General features: G+C 32.1%; 1 protein-coding gene across 1 annotated transcript; it reads left to right on the plus strand.

Moving 5' to 3' along the window:
* The first annotated feature begins 554 nt into the window (after window positions 1-554).
* Window positions 555-23,328, plus strand: LOC149485212 (V-type proton ATPase 116 kDa subunit a 1-like). The gene is made up of 14 exons (XM_089699944.1): window positions 555-688; window positions 3,292-3,416; window positions 9,781-9,948; window positions 10,982-11,308; window positions 11,934-12,110; window positions 15,295-15,507; window positions 16,235-16,385; window positions 16,674-17,047; window positions 17,388-17,497; window positions 17,795-17,922; window positions 18,543-18,757; window positions 19,147-19,315; window positions 20,302-20,473; window positions 20,756-23,328. The coding sequence occupies exons 2-14, from the start codon at window positions 3,309-3,311 to the stop codon at window positions 20,877-20,879; spliced, it is 2,436 nt and encodes an 811-aa protein (XP_089556070.1). The 5' UTR covers window positions 555-688; window positions 3,292-3,308; the 3' UTR covers window positions 20,880-23,328.
* Window positions 23,329-23,625: the final 297 nt, after the last annotated feature.

The following is a 23,625-nucleotide window of genomic DNA, read 5'->3' on the forward strand; positions in this document are numbered from 1 at the left end:
AAATTACATATTTACAATTAAATTAATTATTAAAAAAAATTTTATTTAAATGTTTTATGATTTATTTATTCATACTGTATTCTCTAAACGAAAGTTCATGCACACCACTTAAGAATATAGATAATATTATGTTTTATCTAATAAGTAACTATCGATATCCTGTCACTGCAAGGCATTGACCTTGTGTCCACTAATTCTGACCTTTTCGGAATGATATCACATGGTAGTTCAAATAATTCATTATTTTTGAGAGATTAGTTTTAATAACCTTTTAACCTTTTATAAAATAAATTAACAAATCAACTGAGTACTTTCAGAAAATTCAAGGAATGCTCTACGTGAACGTAAACGCACTCAAGCCAATTGCTAGCTGAAAAGGTACAATGGTATATTCGCATTAGTTGCGTCTGTTTACGATTCATTGCTGTTTCTGTTCATAACTCCAACTTCCGATTGCGCTAATAAACGAATATTTGGAGCAATGGTCAAGCCTCAGATTAGGATTGTCGTTAATTTGTAGCTTATGTGTCGACGGCAAAACTGTCGGTCAGAAGTCAGTAGGAGCAGTCACCGCGCGTCCATGAGTTGATGCGAACGATTTGTTAAAAATGTCGTCTCCGCGCCGCGAATCGAAACATCAATACTAAAAATACAATCTGTGATCAGTGATTTTTTTATTTCTTAATCCGTAAGTATTAAAAAATCGTTGTTTTTATTCAATTTTAACAGTTATATAATCTTTACGCATAATCGATTGAACGCAGCGTTTAAAAATATTTATATCATCTAACGATAGCGAAAAGTTGACATTTGAACTTTGATTCTGATGTTCGTCGATAGTGTTATCAGTACGTGTATTCCACAAAATTACCAGTAATTGTATATTTTTATAAAAGACTGTTTCGATTTGTGGTAGAGACATCAAGCAAAGCATAGCAAATGCATTTTCGGTATTTAATTAAAAAGATTTAACATTCAAATAAGTTAACGCAGTGGGTAAATACGTAAACATTTAATTTTAATAACATTTCTCACTTAATTGTAAATACTACACAAATATTAAAGGAAATTTCTATTGTATTCTTTTTTTTCCGACCAATCAAGCATTAACTAATTAAAAATAATTGTGCATTTAAAACAAAACAAAACTGAGGAATTGAAGATCAATAATTTGTTTGTTTTGCAAATACAATGATAAAGCAATGTAAGGTAGGTACTATAATAACTAGCATCTACCAACTATTTATAAGGATAATCCTTAAAATTTCTTAATTCATCACTATATTAAAACTGTAATAACTAGGTATAACAATAAACTAAATAATTCAAATTCGCCGCCAAAATATGTTTATACACAACGATCGAAAAATAGAGTGACAAAAATAAACAGAGAAACATAGCTATTTGGCATCCACCTGGTTCAGATCATAGAATTTGTAATGTGCAAAAAGTATAATGTCTAATTTATCCAAATTATTAGAAAAGATGGAACAGATTTATTTATTTACTTATTCAAAAACACACACTAACATTACAGTTAATATAACGCATAGATAACGGAAATGGAATGATTCTTGGGCGTTTTTTATTAATTTTATTCAAAATTTTTATCAAAGTATCGTTGTAGGTAGGTAGTATGGAAGCTATACTTTAATGTTGTGTAGGTAAGTTCATAAGTCTATCAATCATTATTCATTCATTATAAAAAGTGTCTATTAGGTATTCGTCGTTAAATACTAACACTATTCCTACCTATGTCCTCGTAAATAATTAATTGATATTATTTTCCTTAAACCATAATTTACTTAGGTATAATATGTGATACCTATATCTACTTTTCCATTCAATCTTGTCACTTCATTTATTTTATTATGATTTTGAAATGGGATTAAAGTTCCAAGTACTATTCACCAAGGGCATGATGGTATAGAGCTAGAGCGGGTCATGACGAGAATGATCTAGTTTAACTATTAACCTTATATGTTTTCCTTTTTCTTTATATCCAACAATATACATTATACATACAACGTGCACTGTTATCGAATTTAGATGAATACCCTTGCACACGGAGAAGTATAATCGAATACAAAAGTATTTTCAATCAAGAGTCACGAATACATGCAGATGGAAAAATCCATATACAAATATTCGTGCCAACGAAAATATTTGTATGTGAATACTCTAGGATAACCGGCGTCTTGGAAGCTAAATGTTTGGTATTGTGAGTCAATTGTAATGTGATTGATAAAAGAGAATCACGATAAGACGTGATAACGCCCGTTCTATTTGGCCGGTAGCCAGGTACAAAAATACAAAGCTTAGCTGTCTCGTCTGCCTGGGACATTCGCAAATGCAACAATTGATATTAGGTCATTTCTACATACATAAACTTTTATTGGCAATGAGAAAAGTATTAAGTGTCGTATAGACGATCCAGGTGGTCTTATGAAAGGTTTATATTTACGAGTTACGATACAAAACTTGTCTGTTCCTTTTGATATTACTTATTGTATATTATCTACGCTACTGTTTGATTTTAACCTTCAAATGTTATTAATAACTGACGAACTTTTTTTTTTTACTTTCAATAAATGTGTGCGAAATTCTTATGCCAGAAACGTAATTTGATTTTATTTGATTCTAGACTATATTTATTTATAAAGTAGATAATAATCACTAAGCAAGCATCAAACATAATCTAATTAAAAAGTCATTCGCATGTGTTTTAGCCTCGGATGATGCTAAATTTATTTTAATATTTTTTTTAAAATTCTGCTAATAAATTGTGTGGTACATTCATAAAGATTTACCAGTAAAAACCAATTTAATTCATGTCGTCAAATTCGATTGAGCTAAAATCTAAATCATAAATTAATTCTAATTAGGTAAAAGCAATCAATAAGACCTTAACATATTAATATGCATTTTATGCCATTTTCATAAGGTTTTTTATCAAAATTAAATTGTTATGTGGTTCACTGCAAAATTGAATACCTACATTACAGTTTATTAAAACTGAACAGAAATAACTGACACAGCAATGCATATGTAACTATATAGAATGATGATGTTTTAAAATTTTTAATTAGGTAAATTTTAGTACATTCTCGTTTATCATACAAACCAAAACATATTTTATACATGCAAGGCAAAGTGGGTACTAGCTACGGAGAGTTTGGTATTTTGAAATTGTTTTTTGTAAACGTTATAATTAAATAAATCTAGGAATTCTAAGGATTATATCCATAATAATTTAAAGCATAAATATTCAATAAAATACAATTGTTTCAGCCGAAAAACCATCAACCATGTTTCGAAGTGAAGAAATGGTATTATGCCAACTCTTTGTGCAGCCGGAAGCAGCTTATGTGTCAATGTATGAGCTCGGAGAGGCGGGAATAGCGCAGTTTAGAGATGTGAGTACATACAGATAATATAATACTATGGATGCAACTATTACAACAATCGAGATTTGTACCTTCACGATACAAATAGAAATACAAGGTTTTGGTTTGAAATTATTATCTAGCTATGTTTATAATCATCATAGTAGAAAGAATGATTAAATAATGTCCATATAATTGCAAATGATTCTATAAACTCTGCGTATACTGGATATTTCCACAATTTATTAATGCTCAAGTATAAAGACAACATTATAAGATCACGTAACATTAGTATGTCCGCTTTATATGAACTGATAGGTACAATCATTTAAATTAGAAACCTTGAAATAATGCAAAAATTAACATAACCTGTAATAAAGACTAAACAAATATAAACAAATCATATATGCAAAATATAAGTATTATAAAATAACTTTCATAGGAGTTTACTGTGAATGTGAAGGAGAAATTAAAGGAGGTTTTAAATATGGAACGAGTTAAAAAAATCCCAGGTTAGGTGCCGACACTCCAAATTATTTTCAAAATAATATGGCCACACATGGGCCACACAATAAAAATAGAGTATACTAGCCACACATAATAACGGTGTACCTGGGCCTTAAGTTGTGAAAAAAAAAGTTAAAGAAAAAAGTAAATTCTTTTTTCAATTTTTTTTTTCTTTTTCTGAGTTTTGTCTTTGAAAAGGGATTTTAATTGTGTTTTATAATATTTACCTACAGAGTGATAATAATTTAGTTTTGATAATATCCAGGTTCGTAATTTACATATGTAGATAAACTTTTCCTTAAATTGAAGGTCGTTGACTCTTCTAGGCAGATGCATTCACTTTTCCACCAAACGATTTTCTTTTCGTATCAATATATATTTTAAACCTTACAATATTATGTTATTGTCGCAGTGGTCTAATTCATACAATTAGTCTTTTTATATAAGTTCATGTTGGAAATAAAATCAGGGTCTTTCAGATATAAGTTTACTAATCAGACGGTCGTCGACGGGTTAATGTACAATAGGTATTGAATAATTGCATTGGAAATATTACGACCTGTTATAATATTATCGATAATGAAAATGGGTCAAGCGTAAAGATATTTTAAACTGTGATAATTTTACATTGTGCAATAATAATACGTAGGTTATGTTTTCATCTTAAAGTGCTAATAATTTTTTAAGACTTTACAAGTATTTCTCAATAATTTCAGATTCCTTTGAGTAATAGAACAAGCCCGTCGAATTAAACAATATAATGTTAATATTGCATAGCGGTCAATTGAACCAAATGTTTTGGCTTTCATCCAAATGTGACTTCAAAGGTTGTATGCCCATTTTATTAGTCGGAAATGAATCGACTTCCGAATTATTGCTAATTTTATTTCAATTATGGTATGTTAAAATTTAGACTAGGGTGAGAGTGCGTGTAGCACTTCCGGGTAAGATTTAATCAAATTACTTGTAATCGAACCCTAACTAGGATTTTTTCATTGAATACCTTGTTGAATATCTACATCTGCTTTGACAAAACCATGCCATAAACCTATGTATTATAATAGAGTTTATTTTTGTTACACACCTTTTATTATATTTGATAGATTAGAGAAGGTATACCATAAAGCTTAGCATAGATTAAAAAGTATCGTATTACTCAACCTAAATATTTCCCTTGAGCAAAATGGATAGGCCGTCAGGTTGCGTATCCAATTTTGCGTGCCCCATCATTCTAGGAGTGGCCTTCGTGACTACACTATTGATTTCACCCCGAAACTGCTTCTTGACATATAACAAGAAATAATTTGAAAATGCTAATTCCGTATTATTTGAAGGATTTTTAAACAAATCGCTTAATGCTTTTTTCGATTTTCTAAAAACATAGATAAGAATACTTATAATATGTATTTAATAAATAATTTCCGAGACTTCATAAGTAGCTCTCATATTGACTTACCTTTTCAACTGTAAAAAATATTTCAATCAATGTAACGTCTTTTAGAAAGATTTGACTACCATTAACTTTTTACTGCATTCCCCGGCACTTGATTATCTTTTCATTCAATACATATAGGTACTGAATATTATTATTAGCAACGATAATGACCGAGATCTTGTTCTAACGATTGTTCATAAAATAAATATTACACAGCATGTGGGTGTGTAGACAGTTCATTTCCAGATTCCAAATAATGCATTATGTTGTCATTAGTATCCATTACAATACTTTCTTAAATTATGCAGACGTTTGCAAATAATTGAATAGCTAGGATTCATTTCTTAATAGAAATTTTAAAATACATATTACACACTAAGACGTAGATATTGAAACAGTGGTATGAATCTAAAAATATACACCTTAATAATATTTTAGCTAAGCGGAAACACCATAACCACAGTATAACAATATTATTTCCCATAACCATTAAATAAATATTATCGCCAATTATGCAACATAATACATTTACTTTAGATTATTACTTATCTATATTTAAATATTGGAATATCATGTCTGCGAATGTTTATTTGTACTATGCAATTGCGAATCAAGCTGTTTAGCACGTTAATGGTTATATCATAAATATGTCGCCACCATAATATTACTATAATAATATAAATTTATAATTTATTTATAAAGAGCTGTCAGCTTCAGCTGTAGGACTCGTGAAGGCCTTTTAATAGATTTCCAGGCCGACATTCCCACTGATGTACTAATTATAAATCTGAAAATTTCTGTTTAACCGACCTAAATCATTCTTTTTTTTTGCGTTTACCTTGTATGGTAAACTAATAATTTATTTTAAATATATTTATTTAAGGGTTACCTTCTGCCTTAGATCATTTTAATGATCTAAGCCTTCTGCAATTTTCCTTAAATTATTTAAGTTAAGGAGTTTTATTATTTGGAATAGGTACTTGATTGATTAAAATTACGATATCGCATACGTTATATATAGATTTTATTTAATTTAGGAATTGCTCCTAAATTGTCGTTAAAATACTATATTATATCCAATGGAACTACTATGGGTATAAAAGTTTTCATCTAAAGTGATGCCTAGGCCGCTTTAACTACATGAAATAAACACTTTACGTGTTAGAGTCAAGTACATTTAATTGACTTTAATTGAAACGGCAATGGCAATCAGCTGCGACATTTTATTATACTTTGTATTAAACGGACTGTTTTTGCATTACGTAACGTTTTTATAATTGTACAATGAATGAGCTGGTAATAACAGGCGAGCCCTAGCAACTGTGTATTTTTGCAAAAAAATTGATTTATAATTACTTAGTTAGGAACTAATCCTTAAATTCCGCGCGATAGCTGCATATGCATTAAGGGAAATAAATATATAAATGCTTTTTAAGAATAAACATTAAAATTTTATAAAAAAAATAATAGAAAATGCCTCATTTCAATTAAGTAACTGCAACGTTAAATATTTTGCTGTCTTGTGCGAAAATGCTAAACTGATTCGGCGAAATTAAGGCTTTAATGGCTTGAAGTTAGTTCAAGTCCGGGTACCGTTCAAATTGTTGTGAACCCAGGCTGTAAGAAAACTTATAGCTTAGAATTTTGGTATTATAATTTGTTATTTCATAACATTTGTATATCGGTGAAGCGAGCCCATTCCCTTTTTTTTTTTTTAAGTGGGGAAATCTTGCATAGATACCCACGGCCTCCGGGGAAGGGGCCGTGGGTTATGTCGGATTCCTACCGACCAAAACCCCACTGTGTTCCGTCAAGCCGCATCAACGACGGGGCCACGGGTATGGTAGAATTCTTCCGTGACCCCGTCAGCGGCTGCCCGTCGCCGGGCCAAAACAAATTGTGAGCCAACCAGCTCTAACCTCATGGGGCGGCGTGAGCGGAACACGTCAGCGAGCCCATTCCCTAGATAAAGTGCTCAAGTTTTACTTCTAAAATGATAATAGAAAATGTGACAAATGCCTGTAATAGAACGGACCGGGAGCGTCAATGAAGCAATAAAATAAACAGATGGGCTTGGATGCTGCGAATGACCAATTGGGTGTCTATTTTTGGGTTAAGGTGCGGTCTCAGCATCAGGGCTGTCCAATATCATTTTTCTACCTTCCTCTTTAAACGAAAACAACAAAATATATAAAGATGAAGGATATCGTTAACGATATCCTTCATCTTTGAATACCTGCCTCCCTACTTAAAAGAAAACGTCAAAGAAAAGTAACATATTATACTAAGCATTGCTGGAAATAAAGCCCCTTGAAGTTCATTAAATTTACTGTCTCTTCTATTCACATACAAATGAGAGAGATCATATAATTTTTAGTATGTCAACAAAATAAAATAATTTGGCTGACGATCAAGCAGGTAAATATCTACTACCTTTACAACAAGCTACATTAATAAATAGCTGCTATTTAAAATGAACACTATACACATAGATAGTTTCTGAATTCTGACATGACAGGAGATATACATGTAATGTTATGTAGATATTTTTAGCAACCCTGAGGCGAATTGAAATTTTTTTTTTTCTATTTAACAATACATTATTTATTTTTATATCTAGTTTACGTATTGTCTGCGATAATAGTTTACGGTACTAATAATTTAGAGCCAATATATTATTTTATGGCCAGATGTTGTTTTATATTTGCCGTTAACAAACTATAAATGACCAATTGATTTTCATATTTAATCGTAAAGAAAAGCGGTAAAGATTTGTTAAAAACTTAAAACTTCGTTTTAGGTAATAAAAATGATAGATTAAGTATAATAAACAACATTCATTGTTTCTTTAAAACACCGTCTGCACTATCAATAAAGACTTATACCTACAGTATTATTACAAGTGGGCGAAGTACATTAAATAATAAAATTGTATGAGAATTCTTCTAGATATTTCATTAAACAATACAAAAGCAGTTCAAAATAAGCTGAGAAACTACATATAAGATTTTTTTCCAACATATTTCTCCTGGTGTTTTGTGTTAAATGCTTTCTGCTAATGTTTTCTTTTAACCCATATGAGTCAAAAGAAAACAGTGGAATTCCAATAATATGTTACATTTGTTTTATCTGTTAAATAATATAATAATATGATTTTGTGTTGGATAATAATCCATCGAGAAAGGCTTACCAATAGAAAATCATTAACATATCGCTACGACCAAAAGGAGCAGAGGTGCAATGAAAAATATTTCAAAAATATTTTGAGAGCAGACGAATTTGCGTGCGTTAGGTAGGTAGTAATAAGTAATAATACCTGTAGGAATGTTTGGAATCTCTACATAAATTTCTATAGGAATAAATATTTTATATTTTTCTCTATTTTATTAATTGGGTGGGCGATAAAATATGATTGATGACAATCATCCTTCAAATGCGAAAGTTTATGAGTATGGATGGATGTTTATTACTCTTTCATGCAGATACTACTGAACCGATTACAATATAATTTAGTATGTTTGTACTTTTTATTCCGGAAATCCCACAGGAACGGGAAGTAGGTATGGGGGTTTTTTGAAAACGCGGGTGAAGACGCGGGTGGAATTCCAGTAACTCAATGTATTAACTTCATAATATGGAATGTTTTGACTCGCACAAATAAATAGTCACAAATACAAATTGCATTATTACACAAGGAAACTCATTACAAATTGCATTTATGTATTTCATATCTTGAAACCAGGAGTTAACTATTTACCTTCCTTAGGACATATTAAATTACTTATAGCATAAATAACGGGAAATTGAGTGCTATATAATATATTATCCACAAACTAAATATCACAGTAAACACGGTAAAGTAGGTATTCATTTTTTTATCGCACTGTCCGTATATTTCTACGATTTGCCAGGTACATTATAGTACATACATACAGTAGCATTTTGATTACTCACTACTATAGAAATAGTTAAGAACTATGAGAGATAGAAAAACAGATTATTCCGTCGCGTGGTATGAACAAAACATGCATGATATTATATGAAATGACATAAAAATTCAGCATTAATATCAAAGGTATTGAAAATCGTATATTGTCATAAGAATGTACATGATCCAAACCATTAACCTACACTCATAGTCATAAATTCATAACTTAGAGTCAAGACTCAAGATCAGTCATCATTACAGCACTTGTCCGGAGGTCTTGTAGGGAGGATTAATGGATTAATGACAATAAAATCTGTCAACGTTCTTGTCTTCCTACAAGTCTACTTCTACTTCTACTACTACAAGTCTACTTCTTGTCTTGTTTTTACGAGTGCCTTTCATTTATTTGGCAGCGCAGCCTTCAATTAAGAAGTAAAATAATTGAACATTAATTTAGTGTACTCGTGACTCAATTGTTATCACGTTTTCTAACAAATGTTTATGTAACATGTTTTTGTCACCAGCTAAATCCACACGTGAATGATTTCCAACGTCGATATGTGACGGAAGTGCGACGGTGCAGCGAAATGGAGCGAAAGCTGCGTTGGGTGAGCGGCGAGCTGCCGGAGCCGCCGCCGCCGCCCAAACCTGCTCCAAGAATCATGAGCCCGAGGGAAATTAATATTCTAGAGGTACCTAATAATTTGTCTGTAGTTCAAAATGTCTAATAACTCAGGCCCCGGAATCACAGACACAATAGAAAATCTATTGTGTCGTGGACCGATCGGACCGTTCGTGGCTCAATGTGTTAAACTAGATACCTACTAAGCGAAACATATCCCGTAAATTTCACATGTTTACATCTTAATTTAGACTTTATAGAAAATATAGAATTGTTGGCAAGGGACAATAAAGCTAGTACAAGAAATAGACCTTGCGCCCTGTTTTTTTCTTGCAAAACGCGATAATTCTTTAAAAAAATGCTACCACTCTAGACTGATATTCTTTACGATGTAATTATGTCTACGTCGCGACATTGACCCAAATTATGCAAATGCTCGACTAGCTTTTCCTGTTTCACTTAAAATCTTAAACACGATTCAATCCATATGTCTGCTTTGATTTATGAAACGCAAAATAATGTGATATATTATTTAGACTGTAATTGCAACCCGTAGGTAACTTGTCTAAATGTACAAAAGCTGACCTTCTGGACAAGAAATGTTAATAGTCGAGTATACCTAATTTGCCATTATCTCTTCCTTTAACTATCACATAAAATATCTCTACATTTTTAAAAGCGGTTGAAATAAAGAGAATGAACGAAATATCTTGTCACAGGATAGTATTAAATCTTCCAATTGAGACAACAACTTCCCTAGCTCAAATTGAACATCCACCTAGACGCCGCAACTTTACTTGTATTCATGTCCAGGTCCGTGATAATTGCATAATATATTTTAAGGTCACCTAGTTTCTTTACTGTGTAACTTCAGTCTATGTCATAGTCCCATTTCCTTGAGGATTATAAAATAGCGTCCGACTTTTCCACACAGTAAATTGATATAATTGTAGGTAATAATTAAATGGGATAAAATTGATTACAAGTAGAATACACGAAATAATAAAATGTACTCTAATTACTTAAGTATCGAATAATTTCCTGAATACAATATCAGCTTAAAAATTATGTCATTCATAAAATATTACATGCAATTTTTTCAGGAAAGAATTGACTACATCGAATCTGAAATCCAAGAAATAACACGAAACGCACAGAATCTAAAAACAGATTACCTTTCTCTTATCGAGTTTAAAATCTTGATAGAAAAAACTCAAACGTTTTTCCAAGACCACAGTGCCCATAGGAAAATATCAGCTTCAGTACAAGTGTATAATAATGAAGGGGTTATAGGACATTTGGGTTTCATTGCTGGAGTGGTTGCTACTCCGAGAGTTCCGTCCTTTGAGAGAATGCTATGGAGGATATCACATGGTAATATATTCTTCAAACAAGCCCAAATAGACGAACCTTTGAAAGACCCTGTAACGGTAAGTGATAATGTGCTTTACTGCCTTTAACATAAGAGTAAAACTTATATGACCACACATACATATTATGTGTTCTAATAAAATATCTGCAATACGGTATACCTAAGGCTACTCATAGTATTTGCGTGCTAGAGCGCAAAGTTCGTTGGCCTACTGTTAGTATTGATTTTCTAGTTAACAACAGGGTTATTATAAAATAAAAGTTTAGGGTGTAAATCTTCACTCACCCGTGAAATAATTACATGTTCAATGTACACAGTTTTTAAACAAAAGGGGAATTTTTAACCTACATTATATTGTATCTACTTCTATTGACTGTGTCGATATTATAACATATTCTTTAGCTATAGGTACTCTGATTGTAAAAGCGCATGGAAATAGTATATTTACATAATATGATATTTAAAATATGTCAAATTATTATAAATAAACAATTCACATTTCTGAAACAAACCATTGTATACACTGTTGTCCGACGTCCCGAAAACATAACTTTTCATTTATGAACACGTTGCGTAATTGAAATAAATATGAGGACAGTGGATATGTCACGTGCTGACCCAGTTAATCCAGTCCCTAAATTTATACAATAATATGGAATTATTAAACTACGCAACGCTTTTAGGGTCACGAGCTACAAAAGACAGTATTTGTCGTGTTCTTCCATGGCGAGCAAATAAAATTGCGTGTAAAGAAAGTATGCACTGGCTTTCAAGCGACTTTATACCCTTGTCCTGCTACTTATAAGGATCAACAGGATATGTTAGCAGGCGTGGAGAGCAGAATAAAGGATTTGGAAATGGTAGATATTATTCTGTTGTTACTTTAATCATAATGCTTAATGTTTAAGGTGATAATATTATGTGATGTCTATTCTTTAAAATATATTATGTCCATTTGATATTGCATGCTAAGAACCATTTCCACACTAAAACAGTGAATACATTCTAATTGCTTACAAAAGTTCTACGGCTAGAGATCGTTATCAATTTGAGGTGTAATTCGTAGAATATGGCAAAGATAATAAATATGCCAAAACATGACGTAATAAAATTCCAAAAAATCTAAAGTAATAAACTTGTACATAATTTGAAATCACATTAGGATGCGATTTGTGGGTGTGTTTTTTTTAATTCGGACCGAAATATTTATCATAAGTAATTTGGGACCTTGATAGAACACGGATAATGAAAACGCCTTCAAATTATTAAATTAACAAGGTTACGAACTAGTATACTTTCTTATTTTATTTATTTTATAACTGTTTCTACAATTTAAATGAGTTAAATTGTAATTACTATACTACTTACTATTTAAGGTGTAATTATGTATATTTCATCACTATTTAATATTGAAAAAATACTTAATTATTTCTTTGAATAAGTATTTCTAACAATTGAACCGGGAAACCTATGTCAGTGTCCAGGACACTGCAGTTAAAATGAGATTGACTCTTAAGTCCTAGTACCTACTAGAACGAATGGCAGCCCTACAGGGCAACATAATCTAATCCAACCTTCAACGCCTACGTGTATGGTAATAACACCCGTGAGTGCATCAATGAATAAATAAATACGAATTAGTGTATATCCTCATTGATTGCATAATTCATATAAGGGGCATTTCACGCGAAGCGGACACAGATTTCAGGGTCAGGTTTCAGATTTCGGTTATATTTTAGTATGTTACACCTGTATATATCCTCGGTATGTATACGAAAATTTTTTGCATTTAGAAGCTTAGTTTTTAAAATACAGGTGTTTGAAGATGTCAGTAAGCGCGAGGTATGGGGGACTTTGAATGTAATTATCAGTTCAAGAAAAGTAATTTTTAAATAAATTGATGACTGAATAATATACCCCATGAAATAAACTTTTTATGCTCATATTTCGAATTTCGAATTTATGTTTAAATTCCTTAGAAAAATAAAAAAATATTTTTCTTTGTCATTTTTTTCAAACTTTGCGTATTTTTAATTTTTTTAAAGATCATTAAATAAATGGCTTATATTATGCTTAAACTTCATGCAATGTTCTAGAGTGGTCATCGCAGTAGTTTAGAAGCTACATGTATTATAATGGCGAGGCGCGGCAATATCCCCATACTAGCGCCTAGCGCGACGCATTTGAATATTCATACAAACGGGGACAAAAAATAAATTCTAGAAATTTGAATTAAATGAGGTGTCAACAGATAGGTCTTTAAAAATTGATTGGAGGTTAAGGCTACGCGCAGACATACAGCGTTCTGCGTTCCGCGTTCTGCGTTCTGCGTTCGTCAGTTCTGCGTTCTGCGTTCTAGCGCACACAGGAGCCGTTCAAGACATTTGCGTTCTATTTCGTGACTCTCCGCAAGAGAAACATGTCTCTCGAAAGTTCATCTTCCGAAGATGAAGCCTTGCTTTTGTGGAGTCTAGAGGAGTCAAAAAAAAGTAGAAAATGCTGGGTACACCCTATCAACACGAAACGAGATGATATGGGAGAATTTAGTATTCTTATCCCTGAGCTGCTTCAAGATGAAGAGAGATTTTATATTTATTTTCGAATGTCAATAAATAGCTTCAATGAGTTACATGACTATGTAAAATCTGAAATAGAAAACAAGATACCAATTGGAGAAGACGGACCAGCCATAGCGAGAACGCGAGTTCTTTGTAATTCTGTACAGAGAACGCGAGAACGCAAGCGTTCCGAATGACCGCCGCGGTCTAATTGCGTTCTGTGTGCGCCGGCGCTATAGATCCTTCACATTACAAAGAACGCGGAACGCAGAACGCTCTCTGTCTGCGCGTACCCTTATACATAAGTTTTATGATAAAATAAATAATTGACGAGATATACGTATTCAAAGTCGTAAAAATGTCATATTACTTTACTGAATATTTTTTTTTTAAGAAAACTAAAGTAATATTTTCTTGCTTGTTATTTACCACTATAAAATCTTATTAAAACCTGAAACGGTGTTATTAACTAACTATAATGAGATAAATACTGCAATACGGTGCGTTAACCAACTAAGCGCTAGTATGGGGATATTGCCGCGCCTCGTCATTATAATACATGTAGCTTCTAAACTACTGCGATGACCACTCTAGAACATTGCATGAAGTTTAAGCATAATATAAGCCATTTATTTAATGATCTTTAAAAGAAATAAAAATACGCAAAGTTTGTAAAAAATGACAAAGAAAAATATTTTTTTATTTTTCTAAGGAATTTAAATATAAATTCGAAATTCGAAATATGAGCATAAAAAGTTCATTTCATGGGGTATATTATTCAGTCATCAATTTATTTAAAAATTACTTTTCTTGAACTGATAATTACATTCAAAGTCCCCCATACCTCGCGCTTACTGACATCTTCAAAGACCTGTATTTTGAAAACTAAGCTTCTAAATGCAAAAATTTTTCGTACACATACCGAGGATATATACAGGTGTAACATACTAAAATATAACCGAAATCTGAAACCTTACCCTGAAATCTGTGTCCGCTTGGCGTGAAATGCCCCATAAATAAGTGGCAGCTTGTACATCGCACAAAAGAACAATTCCTTCTCTCTTAATAATGAGTCAATGATAATAAAATTTAGTAGATTTTTTGGCTAAGGAAAATTATTTTGACTTAAGTTAAGACTTAAGTTGACTCTTAATAACCAGTCCTTAACCTTGAATCATAGAATTTTGAATTTGAATTAATTTACAATCAATTAAGGTCAGATTCATGTTCGTTTTTTATTTTACCATAAAATTTTAAACAACAATTTTATCCATTAAAATTCGAAGCATGCTTTTCTTATCCTGAGCGTATAATCCTGCAATCTTTGTAACATATACAAGATACGTTACAATTAACTAAAATCTCGAACTGAAAAAAAAACCAATACATTATATCCGTGAATTCTCACAACAATATAAATTATGTTACCTTCTTCAAGCATACCATTTCATTCCAAATTCCCTTACAAATAAAACTATAACTCCAGGTACTAGAACAAACGGAACAACACAGACGCCTAGTGCTGACGAACATAGCCAGAGACATAAGCACTTGGATGGTCGCAGTGCGTAAAGAGAAGGCGATATACCATACGCTCAATATGTTCAGTATGGATATTATAAAGAAGTGCCTTATAGCGGAGTGCTGGGTGCCCAGACAGGATCTGCCGCTGTTGCAAAAGGCTCTGGATGATGGAGTGGTGAGTTTGTTTATTCTAGTACTTATATTTATTATTTACTGTGTGTGTTAAATTATAGAATCAGTTAAGCTTTTCTTCTCTGTATAACAAACGTCCAAACGTATTTCTTTCACATACTTTAAGTAGTTAACTATTCAGCAATATGTGCCTAGACATAAAATCAAATGGAATGTACCTAAGTACCCAAATAATCTAATATTATTTTAAAAATGTGATAGCATTAAAATATACATTGTAACGAACATCATTATATTGTTTTGTTGCTGTGTACCTCTATAGCAACAAAAGCGACATATCCATACAACGCATTGTTTCTCCCCCACAGTGAAGTTTAAATGTAAATAATATAAAAGCGTAGGCTCAATAAAGTTCAAGGCCTGCCCACTCGATAATCAATTGCCATGAATTAGTAGACGGTCGGGATCACGTTGCATTTCAATAATGTACGTATTTTGATACGAAATTGGTATATACCTAACGGTTATATTTGCGGTTTAATTTATCGTGTCATTGCCTTTTATTTTTGCGTAGCTATTCAAGTATCGTACTGCTTTGTATATACAGGGTGGGAAAAGAAGTTTAAACAATCTTTAAATGTAGTTATGTATAATTCAACAAAATTTGCTATAGCTCCTGTGTATATAGATTTTCTGATTTTATCCAAAAACTATATTTATACTAACTATATGCTCTTATAATACCTGTAATAATTAAAAATTATTTCCAGAAAGCAAGCGGCAGTCCGATACCGTCAATCCTGCACCACGTGCACACGACGGAAATTCCGCCCACCTTTAACAGGACCAACAAATTCACAAAGGGCTTTCAGAATCTCATTGATTCCTATGGAATCGCCAGCTATAGAGAGGTTAATCCAGGTAAGATTATAATTACAGATGTTTTTGCTATGTAATTAATTGGATTAAGTGCTTTGGTGCTCTTTTCTGAACCACGATTAAATTATACTCGATTGTTAGTCCAAATTGAAAAAAATAATTATTATGTTCAAATAAAGCAAATCAGTATTTATCAGTTACCCAGAGTCAGAAAGTAAACAGCTTTAAGTAATTTTGCCACGGAGTGACGGAGACCATGTAGAGCTATTGTCCTATGCACCTATACCATACACTAAACTAACTAAACCTTATTAATTATCTTCTTTTCAGCACTATACACGATAATAACATTCCCGTTCCTCTTCGCGGTAATGTTCGGCGACATGGGCCACGGGCTCATCATGACCGCATTCGCCGCCATCATTATAATCCTGGAAAAGCCATTAGCCAAGAAAAAGACGGACAACGAAATTTGGAACATTTTCTTTGGAGGTCGCTATATAATATTGCTCATGGGAATATTCTCTATGTACACCGGGTTGATATATAACGATTTGTTCTCGAAGTCTCTGAATATATTTGGCAGTAGTTGGCGGAATGTGTATGATAATGATACTTTAAGGCATCATAGGATGTTGGAGTTGGACCCGGCGCTCGCGTACACGCAGACTCCATACCCGCTGGGAATTGATCCTGCTTGGCAGGTGAGCTATGTAAAAAGTATTTTTGTGAGATAGTAAAAAAAAACTAAAAAAAATAGGAAAGAGCTTGGTGCTTGATTGCTTTTCGATAAATCTATATTCTCGCATATTTTTAAAGGACCATTTTATTTTGTTTTCTTGTATAATTATTTTACAAAAATTGTGCTCGATTTCTTGTGAAATATGAGAAAATTTTAAGATAAAAATATGTACATATTTTATCTTTTTCTAAGTCAGATTTCAATAATAAAAATATAAAGGTGCCTCTATTTTTTTTCTTTGTGTCTAGGAGCCATTTATTTTAAGAAATTCGTAATCTATATCAATGCTCTTCGTTTTCCAGTTTGCGGCAAACAATATAATATTTCTGAACTCATTCAAGATGAAACTGTCCATAATATTCGGTGTGATACACATGGCCTTCGGGGTAACATTGAGTGTGGTAAACTTCAAGTAATTACTGTATTCATAGAAATTATATTATATATCTAATTCCTAGTATTATTGTTTTATATAGTATCAAACCATTAAAATATTATTTGGTAGCTTAAAGAACATTCTAATGTCGTAGAAAAAAATTATGTAGGTATTTATGCATATCGTTAACATTTTGTAGTAAATATTTTACAAAAAAACATCCTGAATTATGTTAAATAAAATATATGTAAATTTAAAGTAAAGAACCTGATTTATTTTATAAAAATCATCAATATAAGCCAGACAGTGCGTTAAACTTGACTACCTTTACAGTTACTTCAAGAGGCCGTACATGATATTCCTGCAATACATACCGCAAATATTGTTCCTGCTTCTGCTATTTTGGTATCTGTGTATCATGATGTTCATGAAATGGATCATGTATTCGACTGTATCAGATGGTGAGATTTTTATTATAATACCTTAGATTTGAGTAGGTAATATGTTTCATTATGCTGATTTTTATAAATCCAAACATAAACTATACTGTAAAGATTATCAGTAGATTATAGAGAAGGTATTCTAGTTTTCTTTGGGATATAAGCAAATGACAAACAAAATTATTGATTTTTTTCATATGTTTGTATGGAACTAGTAGAATATAGTTCATTCGTTTATTTTTTTTTATAAAAATTGCTTGAAAAAGTTCGGTTATAAACTCTAAACTGTTTTTCCTAAAAAATCTTTCTGCAGACTAGAATTTAGTCAAAATATGTGTCATCTCTACTCACAGTATCTTTACTACAAGCTAAAGCCTACAACCTCACGAACTTGCCTTTTCTTATCCCAACATAGTATTCCCTATTATCCGTCAGTCCTCGGATCACAGACACAATAGAAAATCTATTGTGTCTCGGCCCGATCGGGCCGCTCGGTGGTCAATGGGTTAACAAAACAAAAAACACTGTTTCTCCATCGCTATGACTCATTCCATCCTTTAAATTAAAAAATCCTAAAGGCCCACTCTACATTTACCATCTAAAAACAAAAAAAATAACAATAAAAAACTTAAAATCCTCAGATCCCGCATACGACTCCGCCTGCGCACCGTCCGTGCTCATAATGTTCATCAACATGATGTTACTCAAGGACACAGAAGTGCGATCCCCGTGCCGTGCCGACATGTACACGGGACAACACGCCATACAACGAACCTTCCTAGCTGTGGGCTTTTTGTGCATACCCATCATGTTACTGGGCAAACCACTGTATCAGATGTATAAGAAGAAGCGGAATGTAAGTATATTTAGTAGTTTAGGTGTTTTCTGTAGTATACTATAATCTAAAGGGCACAGAAGTTCGCGCGCCGTGCCGCGTCAACATGAACGCGGGGCAGCCATACAAAGGACCTATAATTTTTATAATAAACTTTTTTATGCATCAATGTAATAGAAATATAGTTAACTAGCGGTCCGCCCCGGCTTCACCCGTGGTACATATTTCGCAATAAAAGGTAGCCTATGTTCTTTCTCAGGGTCTAAAGATTATCTGTGCCAAATTTCATCAAAATCGGTCTAGTAGTTTATGCGTGAAAACCATACATACATACATACAAACTTTTCCTCTTTATAATATTAGTATAGATAAGAAATTAAATAAATAAAAAAATGGATTTTCTCCTCCAGCCGGGTCCAACAGTAGAAGACGGTGAATGCGAGAAGCCCGCGGACCCCGAGGAAGGCTTCGGCGAGATAATGATAACACAAGCGATACACACCATTGAGTACGTGCTGGGCGCTGTTTCACACACCGCTTCGTATTTGCGGCTATGGGCTTTGTCTTTGGCGCATGCTCGTAAGTGTAAACGTTTATTTGAATTTCAATATATTGTTTTCTATGTAGTTATGTACACTATTAGTACAAGATCCCAGGGCCGCCATACCTCACCTATTTCTTGACGGATGAAATGTGGACGATTGGGTAGTGTTGATGGAAATTCAATTATTTCGATGACTGTTTAATTATTTTGAGAGCTCTAAGGCGTATGGTAAGCAATATAGCCCACGGGAAGTGTTTAGGAGTGCTGACATCTTATTGTTAACTGTATATTCTAAAACATATGTGAAAATCAGCCATGAGATAATACTTGAAGTAAGTACTGTTATTATGAACCTTGATCACCTGATAATCTGGAAATTGGCCCATTGACGAATATAGCGGGTAGACATACGATATGCACATACTAACACAATCCAATCGTCCACATTTCATCCGTTTGAATTGGGTGAGGTCTGGTGGCCCTGGGATCTTACTCTATATATACAAACCTATATGAATAAACAGGAAAATTTGTTTATCTGTTTGAAATAAGTAAATGGTTATATTACAGCTCAGTGATTGGAACTTCGTATTTCCTTAAATATCTAGTCCAATACAAACTCGATAAAATTAATACTACACACTATAAAGTATACACATAAACTTATAACATCCTAAAACATTTTAGAACATCCTAAAACCTTCATCACTATACACATGTACTGAGCTTCTAGAACATTCTAAAACTCAAAACAAGCAAACGTTCTAGAACATTCGTGAATTCCACACCAACAAACGTTCCAGATCATTCGACAAATCTACAAAAACGTTCTAGAACTTTCGAAAACTCTACAAACAAATATTCTAGAACATTCGAGAACTCCCTACACTACATGCTTGAAGCAATAAAGCCGCCCTTTGCATCAAATGTCCTGTCTGTGTGTGTGAAATTTGTATTTGTTTTGACCAATAAAGATTATAAATAAATAAATAAAATAAATAGATGTTCTCGAACATTCCAGAACTATCCGCGGTACTATGGCAGCGTCTCCTCCGCATGGGGCTGGGCGGGGGCCCGCCCGCGAAGGCCATCGTGCTGTACTTGATATTCGCGGTGTGGGCGTTCTTCACGCTCGCTATACTTGTGCTCATGGAGGGTCTGTCGGCGTTTTTGCATACTTTGAGATTGCATTGGTGAGTGGCTTTATTGTTTAGTAGCTATTTTAATTAGTATGGTTGCTATTTGTAAGTATTATTTTAGTTCTTTTTAAGATTTTTCTGAAGTGCTCTATTTTTTAAACTTGTGGAATATTATTAGGTATCTTAGTATTAGATCAGCTACAGAACGTTATTTTTTCAATTTTTAGTTAAGTACATACATACTTAAATAAATCACAAAAATAATGCTATTCAAATTGAAGGTTTCAATAGAATGAATAGTTATTGATACTCAGATTTGTCCATTTTTCCAACCAGGGTGGAATTCATGAGTAAGTTCTACGAGGGTCACGGCTATGCCTTCCTTCCGTTCTCTTTCTCTGTTATTCTCGAACACGATGAGGAAGACATTAAAGTGAAACCGAACGGTTCGCCCCAATGACCCCCACTGTACCACACGGACCCCACGTCCCGGGACACGCTGGACCCCGATATCGAACATCGCAATTGGTCCAGCCATTTCGCACCCACGTATATCTAGCCACACGAAACCTGAAATACGCTAGGCGTTTGATTACGTACCTATATTATATAGGAGACAATTTATTGCAGTGATTTTTTAATACTTTTTATTATTGATTAATTTTTTATTGATTCTTAGTTATATACCGAAATAAAAAAATCGAGGTTAGTTCTCTTGTTTTGTAACTCGATTTCTAAGTGCTTTATAGTCATTTAGTTGTAATAGTACCTTTAAATGAATAAATGATTATTTAAAATGAAATTTATAGTGTATTTCAGGTTTGATAGTTAATTAAATGTGTAAATAAAGATTTGAGTCTTATCTCATTATAATGACAAATAATTGTATTATCATTTTATTTAAATGCGTGTGTGTGACCTTAAAGTTTCCTTTCTATCGTTTGGAAATATGTCACTAGTTGAAATATCACAAACCTCGAAATTTTTAAAATATTCGTGTTCAATTTTGATATACGTCTAATGATCGACGTATTAAAGAGCACACGAAAAGATATGTTAGATATTGATAAAAAAAATTATTGCATAATAAAACGCTTCTTAAAATCTTTATCGTATAAAGTGCCTATGTAGAGTATATAATAGAGATAGAAAGAGAAAAGAGACAAGCAATTAAAGAGAAGTCATTTTTGCCTAATAGCGCTTTTTAATAATTCAAATGTACCAAAAATGCACGAATAAATTTAGAAGCACTATTTCAAGGAAACGAGCTTAAAAGTAACGATTTTTAAAATAATTTTAATAGAGGCCTAGATTTAGTATAAATCACAAATATAACAAACATATTTTATCTACGAGCAATGAGCATAACACAGATAATGCTTATGTATTTTATGAAAATTTATTAAGCTTTAGTGTAAAATTTTAAAATATTAAAATATAATATACTTGATGATCGAAAGAAAGTAAATTTATAATAATTTATATGTATGTAGAATTAAGTATAAATGTTTTAACTAAATAAACAGTTAAATCACTGCCGTATTCTAATGGCTCACGGAATGGTTAAACAATATTAGATATTGATGAATATTGTAAGTTTTATTTTGTTGTTATACTTATTACCTATAAGTATCTAAAATAAAAAATTATAATGTGTAAAAATTTAATCCTTGCAGTCTTGTGCCTTCAATTCTTCTCATATTGTACTTTTAAAGATTGGCCTTGTTATAAAATATTAAGATTGTATTATTATCTTGAAATCTACTGTATGGTCAAATAGATCCTTAATTTATAAGAAATCAAGTTTTGTAATGCGTATTTTTATTGTTGTTTTGTTCTTTTGTATGTTATATTTAAACATTATGTTAATTTCAGTAGTACCTAATATAATTTTAAGCTTTGTTGTACACGTCACATTACATTTTATAATATAGAAATTGCCTTTATTTTGGGAGTGAATTATTGTTCAATAATTAGTTACCTACAATATCTCTGTAAATTTTATTTACAGCCAGTTTCAAAACTTCTGAATATGTTACGTTTTAGTTATCTGACAGTTTAAATGACAAATAATGTATGAAATTATACATCTAGGTAAAGTGTTAGATAGGCTTTCAGTGCTTTTATCAGGAAGACGCGGAATTGAACTTGTTTTGTTCGTGCATTTCGTTCGTGTTTCAGTTTTATAACTTATTGAAATTGTTGTAAAGGAATGAAATAGCTTGTTTTATTAAAATTTTAACAAATTTGATTAATTAACTTTCATGTAAATATAATTATAGTCCTTTCCACCTAAGATGATTTCTGTGACACATCGATTTTTGACACGTGTAGAGATGTCGGTTACTGAAATCGTATCAATTGTTTCCGATAATCGATAATATTCTATATGGAAATGAAATCGATTTGAATAAAGTACCAAAATTAGTTTTTTCGGCATTTCGCCAACAATTAACTAAGGAAACTTAGCAAACAACAGCAACAAAAAGTCAACAATAACAATTAGTAACAATAACAGAATACCACGTAAAGTATCAATATATAAATGCAACTTGTATACAAGGCTGACGCACTCGTACAGACGATTGACTCGATTGACAAACGATCACAAGATGGGCGCCGATTATATGATTTTCCAACTCTATGATTTTTCAACGATCCATTTCATGTACACGAATTGCGTAGGTATTATATTTTTGTGTTATTTTATTTTATTTTTCATTATATTAAACTAAACAATACTGTTTTTGATTTATAAGCTTACGATGTTTCATTTTTATATTTTTGGTAATAATGCCGGCATAAAATAAAAATATTATGCACTAAAATATTTTGACTTTTTAAACATAAAATTCGTAATTCGGAACACGATGAAGTGTCACAGGAATCATCATAGGTGAAAAGGACTATAGAAGTATGTAATTTCTTGTTTATGTGATCCATGTCAATCATTTGATTGCATTAGATATCAAAAAATAAACTTAAGTGCCTTAATATAGGGCTTAGTAATTTTTGAGATTGCACTTAGGAATTTAAAAAATATCACTCTTTTATAAAGAAGCCTTATTTTATCTAGTAGCTAGTAGGACATTAAAAAATCTATCAAAAGAAAAAAATCTATAAAAAGTAGACAGAGAGAATACTTCTATTAGATATGTCTCACAAGACAAATGTATAGGTACCTACTCTTAGTCCAGATTTAAAAA

The sequence above is a fragment of the Colias philodice genome, chromosome 10 (assembly GCF_061535455.1).
Source record: "Colias philodice isolate Cphi_HAF_F1 chromosome 10, ilColPhil1 Martin Lab GWU primary, whole genome shotgun sequence".
Classification (NCBI taxonomy): domain Eukaryota; kingdom Metazoa; phylum Arthropoda; class Insecta; order Lepidoptera; family Pieridae; genus Colias; species Colias philodice.

Bases quoted from the DNA above. Each gene is read 5' to 3' on its own strand.
- LOC149485212 (XM_089699944.1), top strand. From the start codon at position 3,309: ATGTTTCGAAGTGAAGAAATGGTATTATGCCAACTCTTTGTGCAGCCG. The intron at 17,048-17,387 runs GTGAGCTATGTA...TTCGTTTTCCAG, and splicing joins GAATTGATCCTGCTTGGCAG to TTTGCGGCAAACAATATAAT. The intron at 17,498-17,794 runs GTAATTACTGTA...CTACCTTTACAG, and splicing joins TTGAGTGTGGTAAACTTCAA to TTACTTCAAGAGGCCGTACA.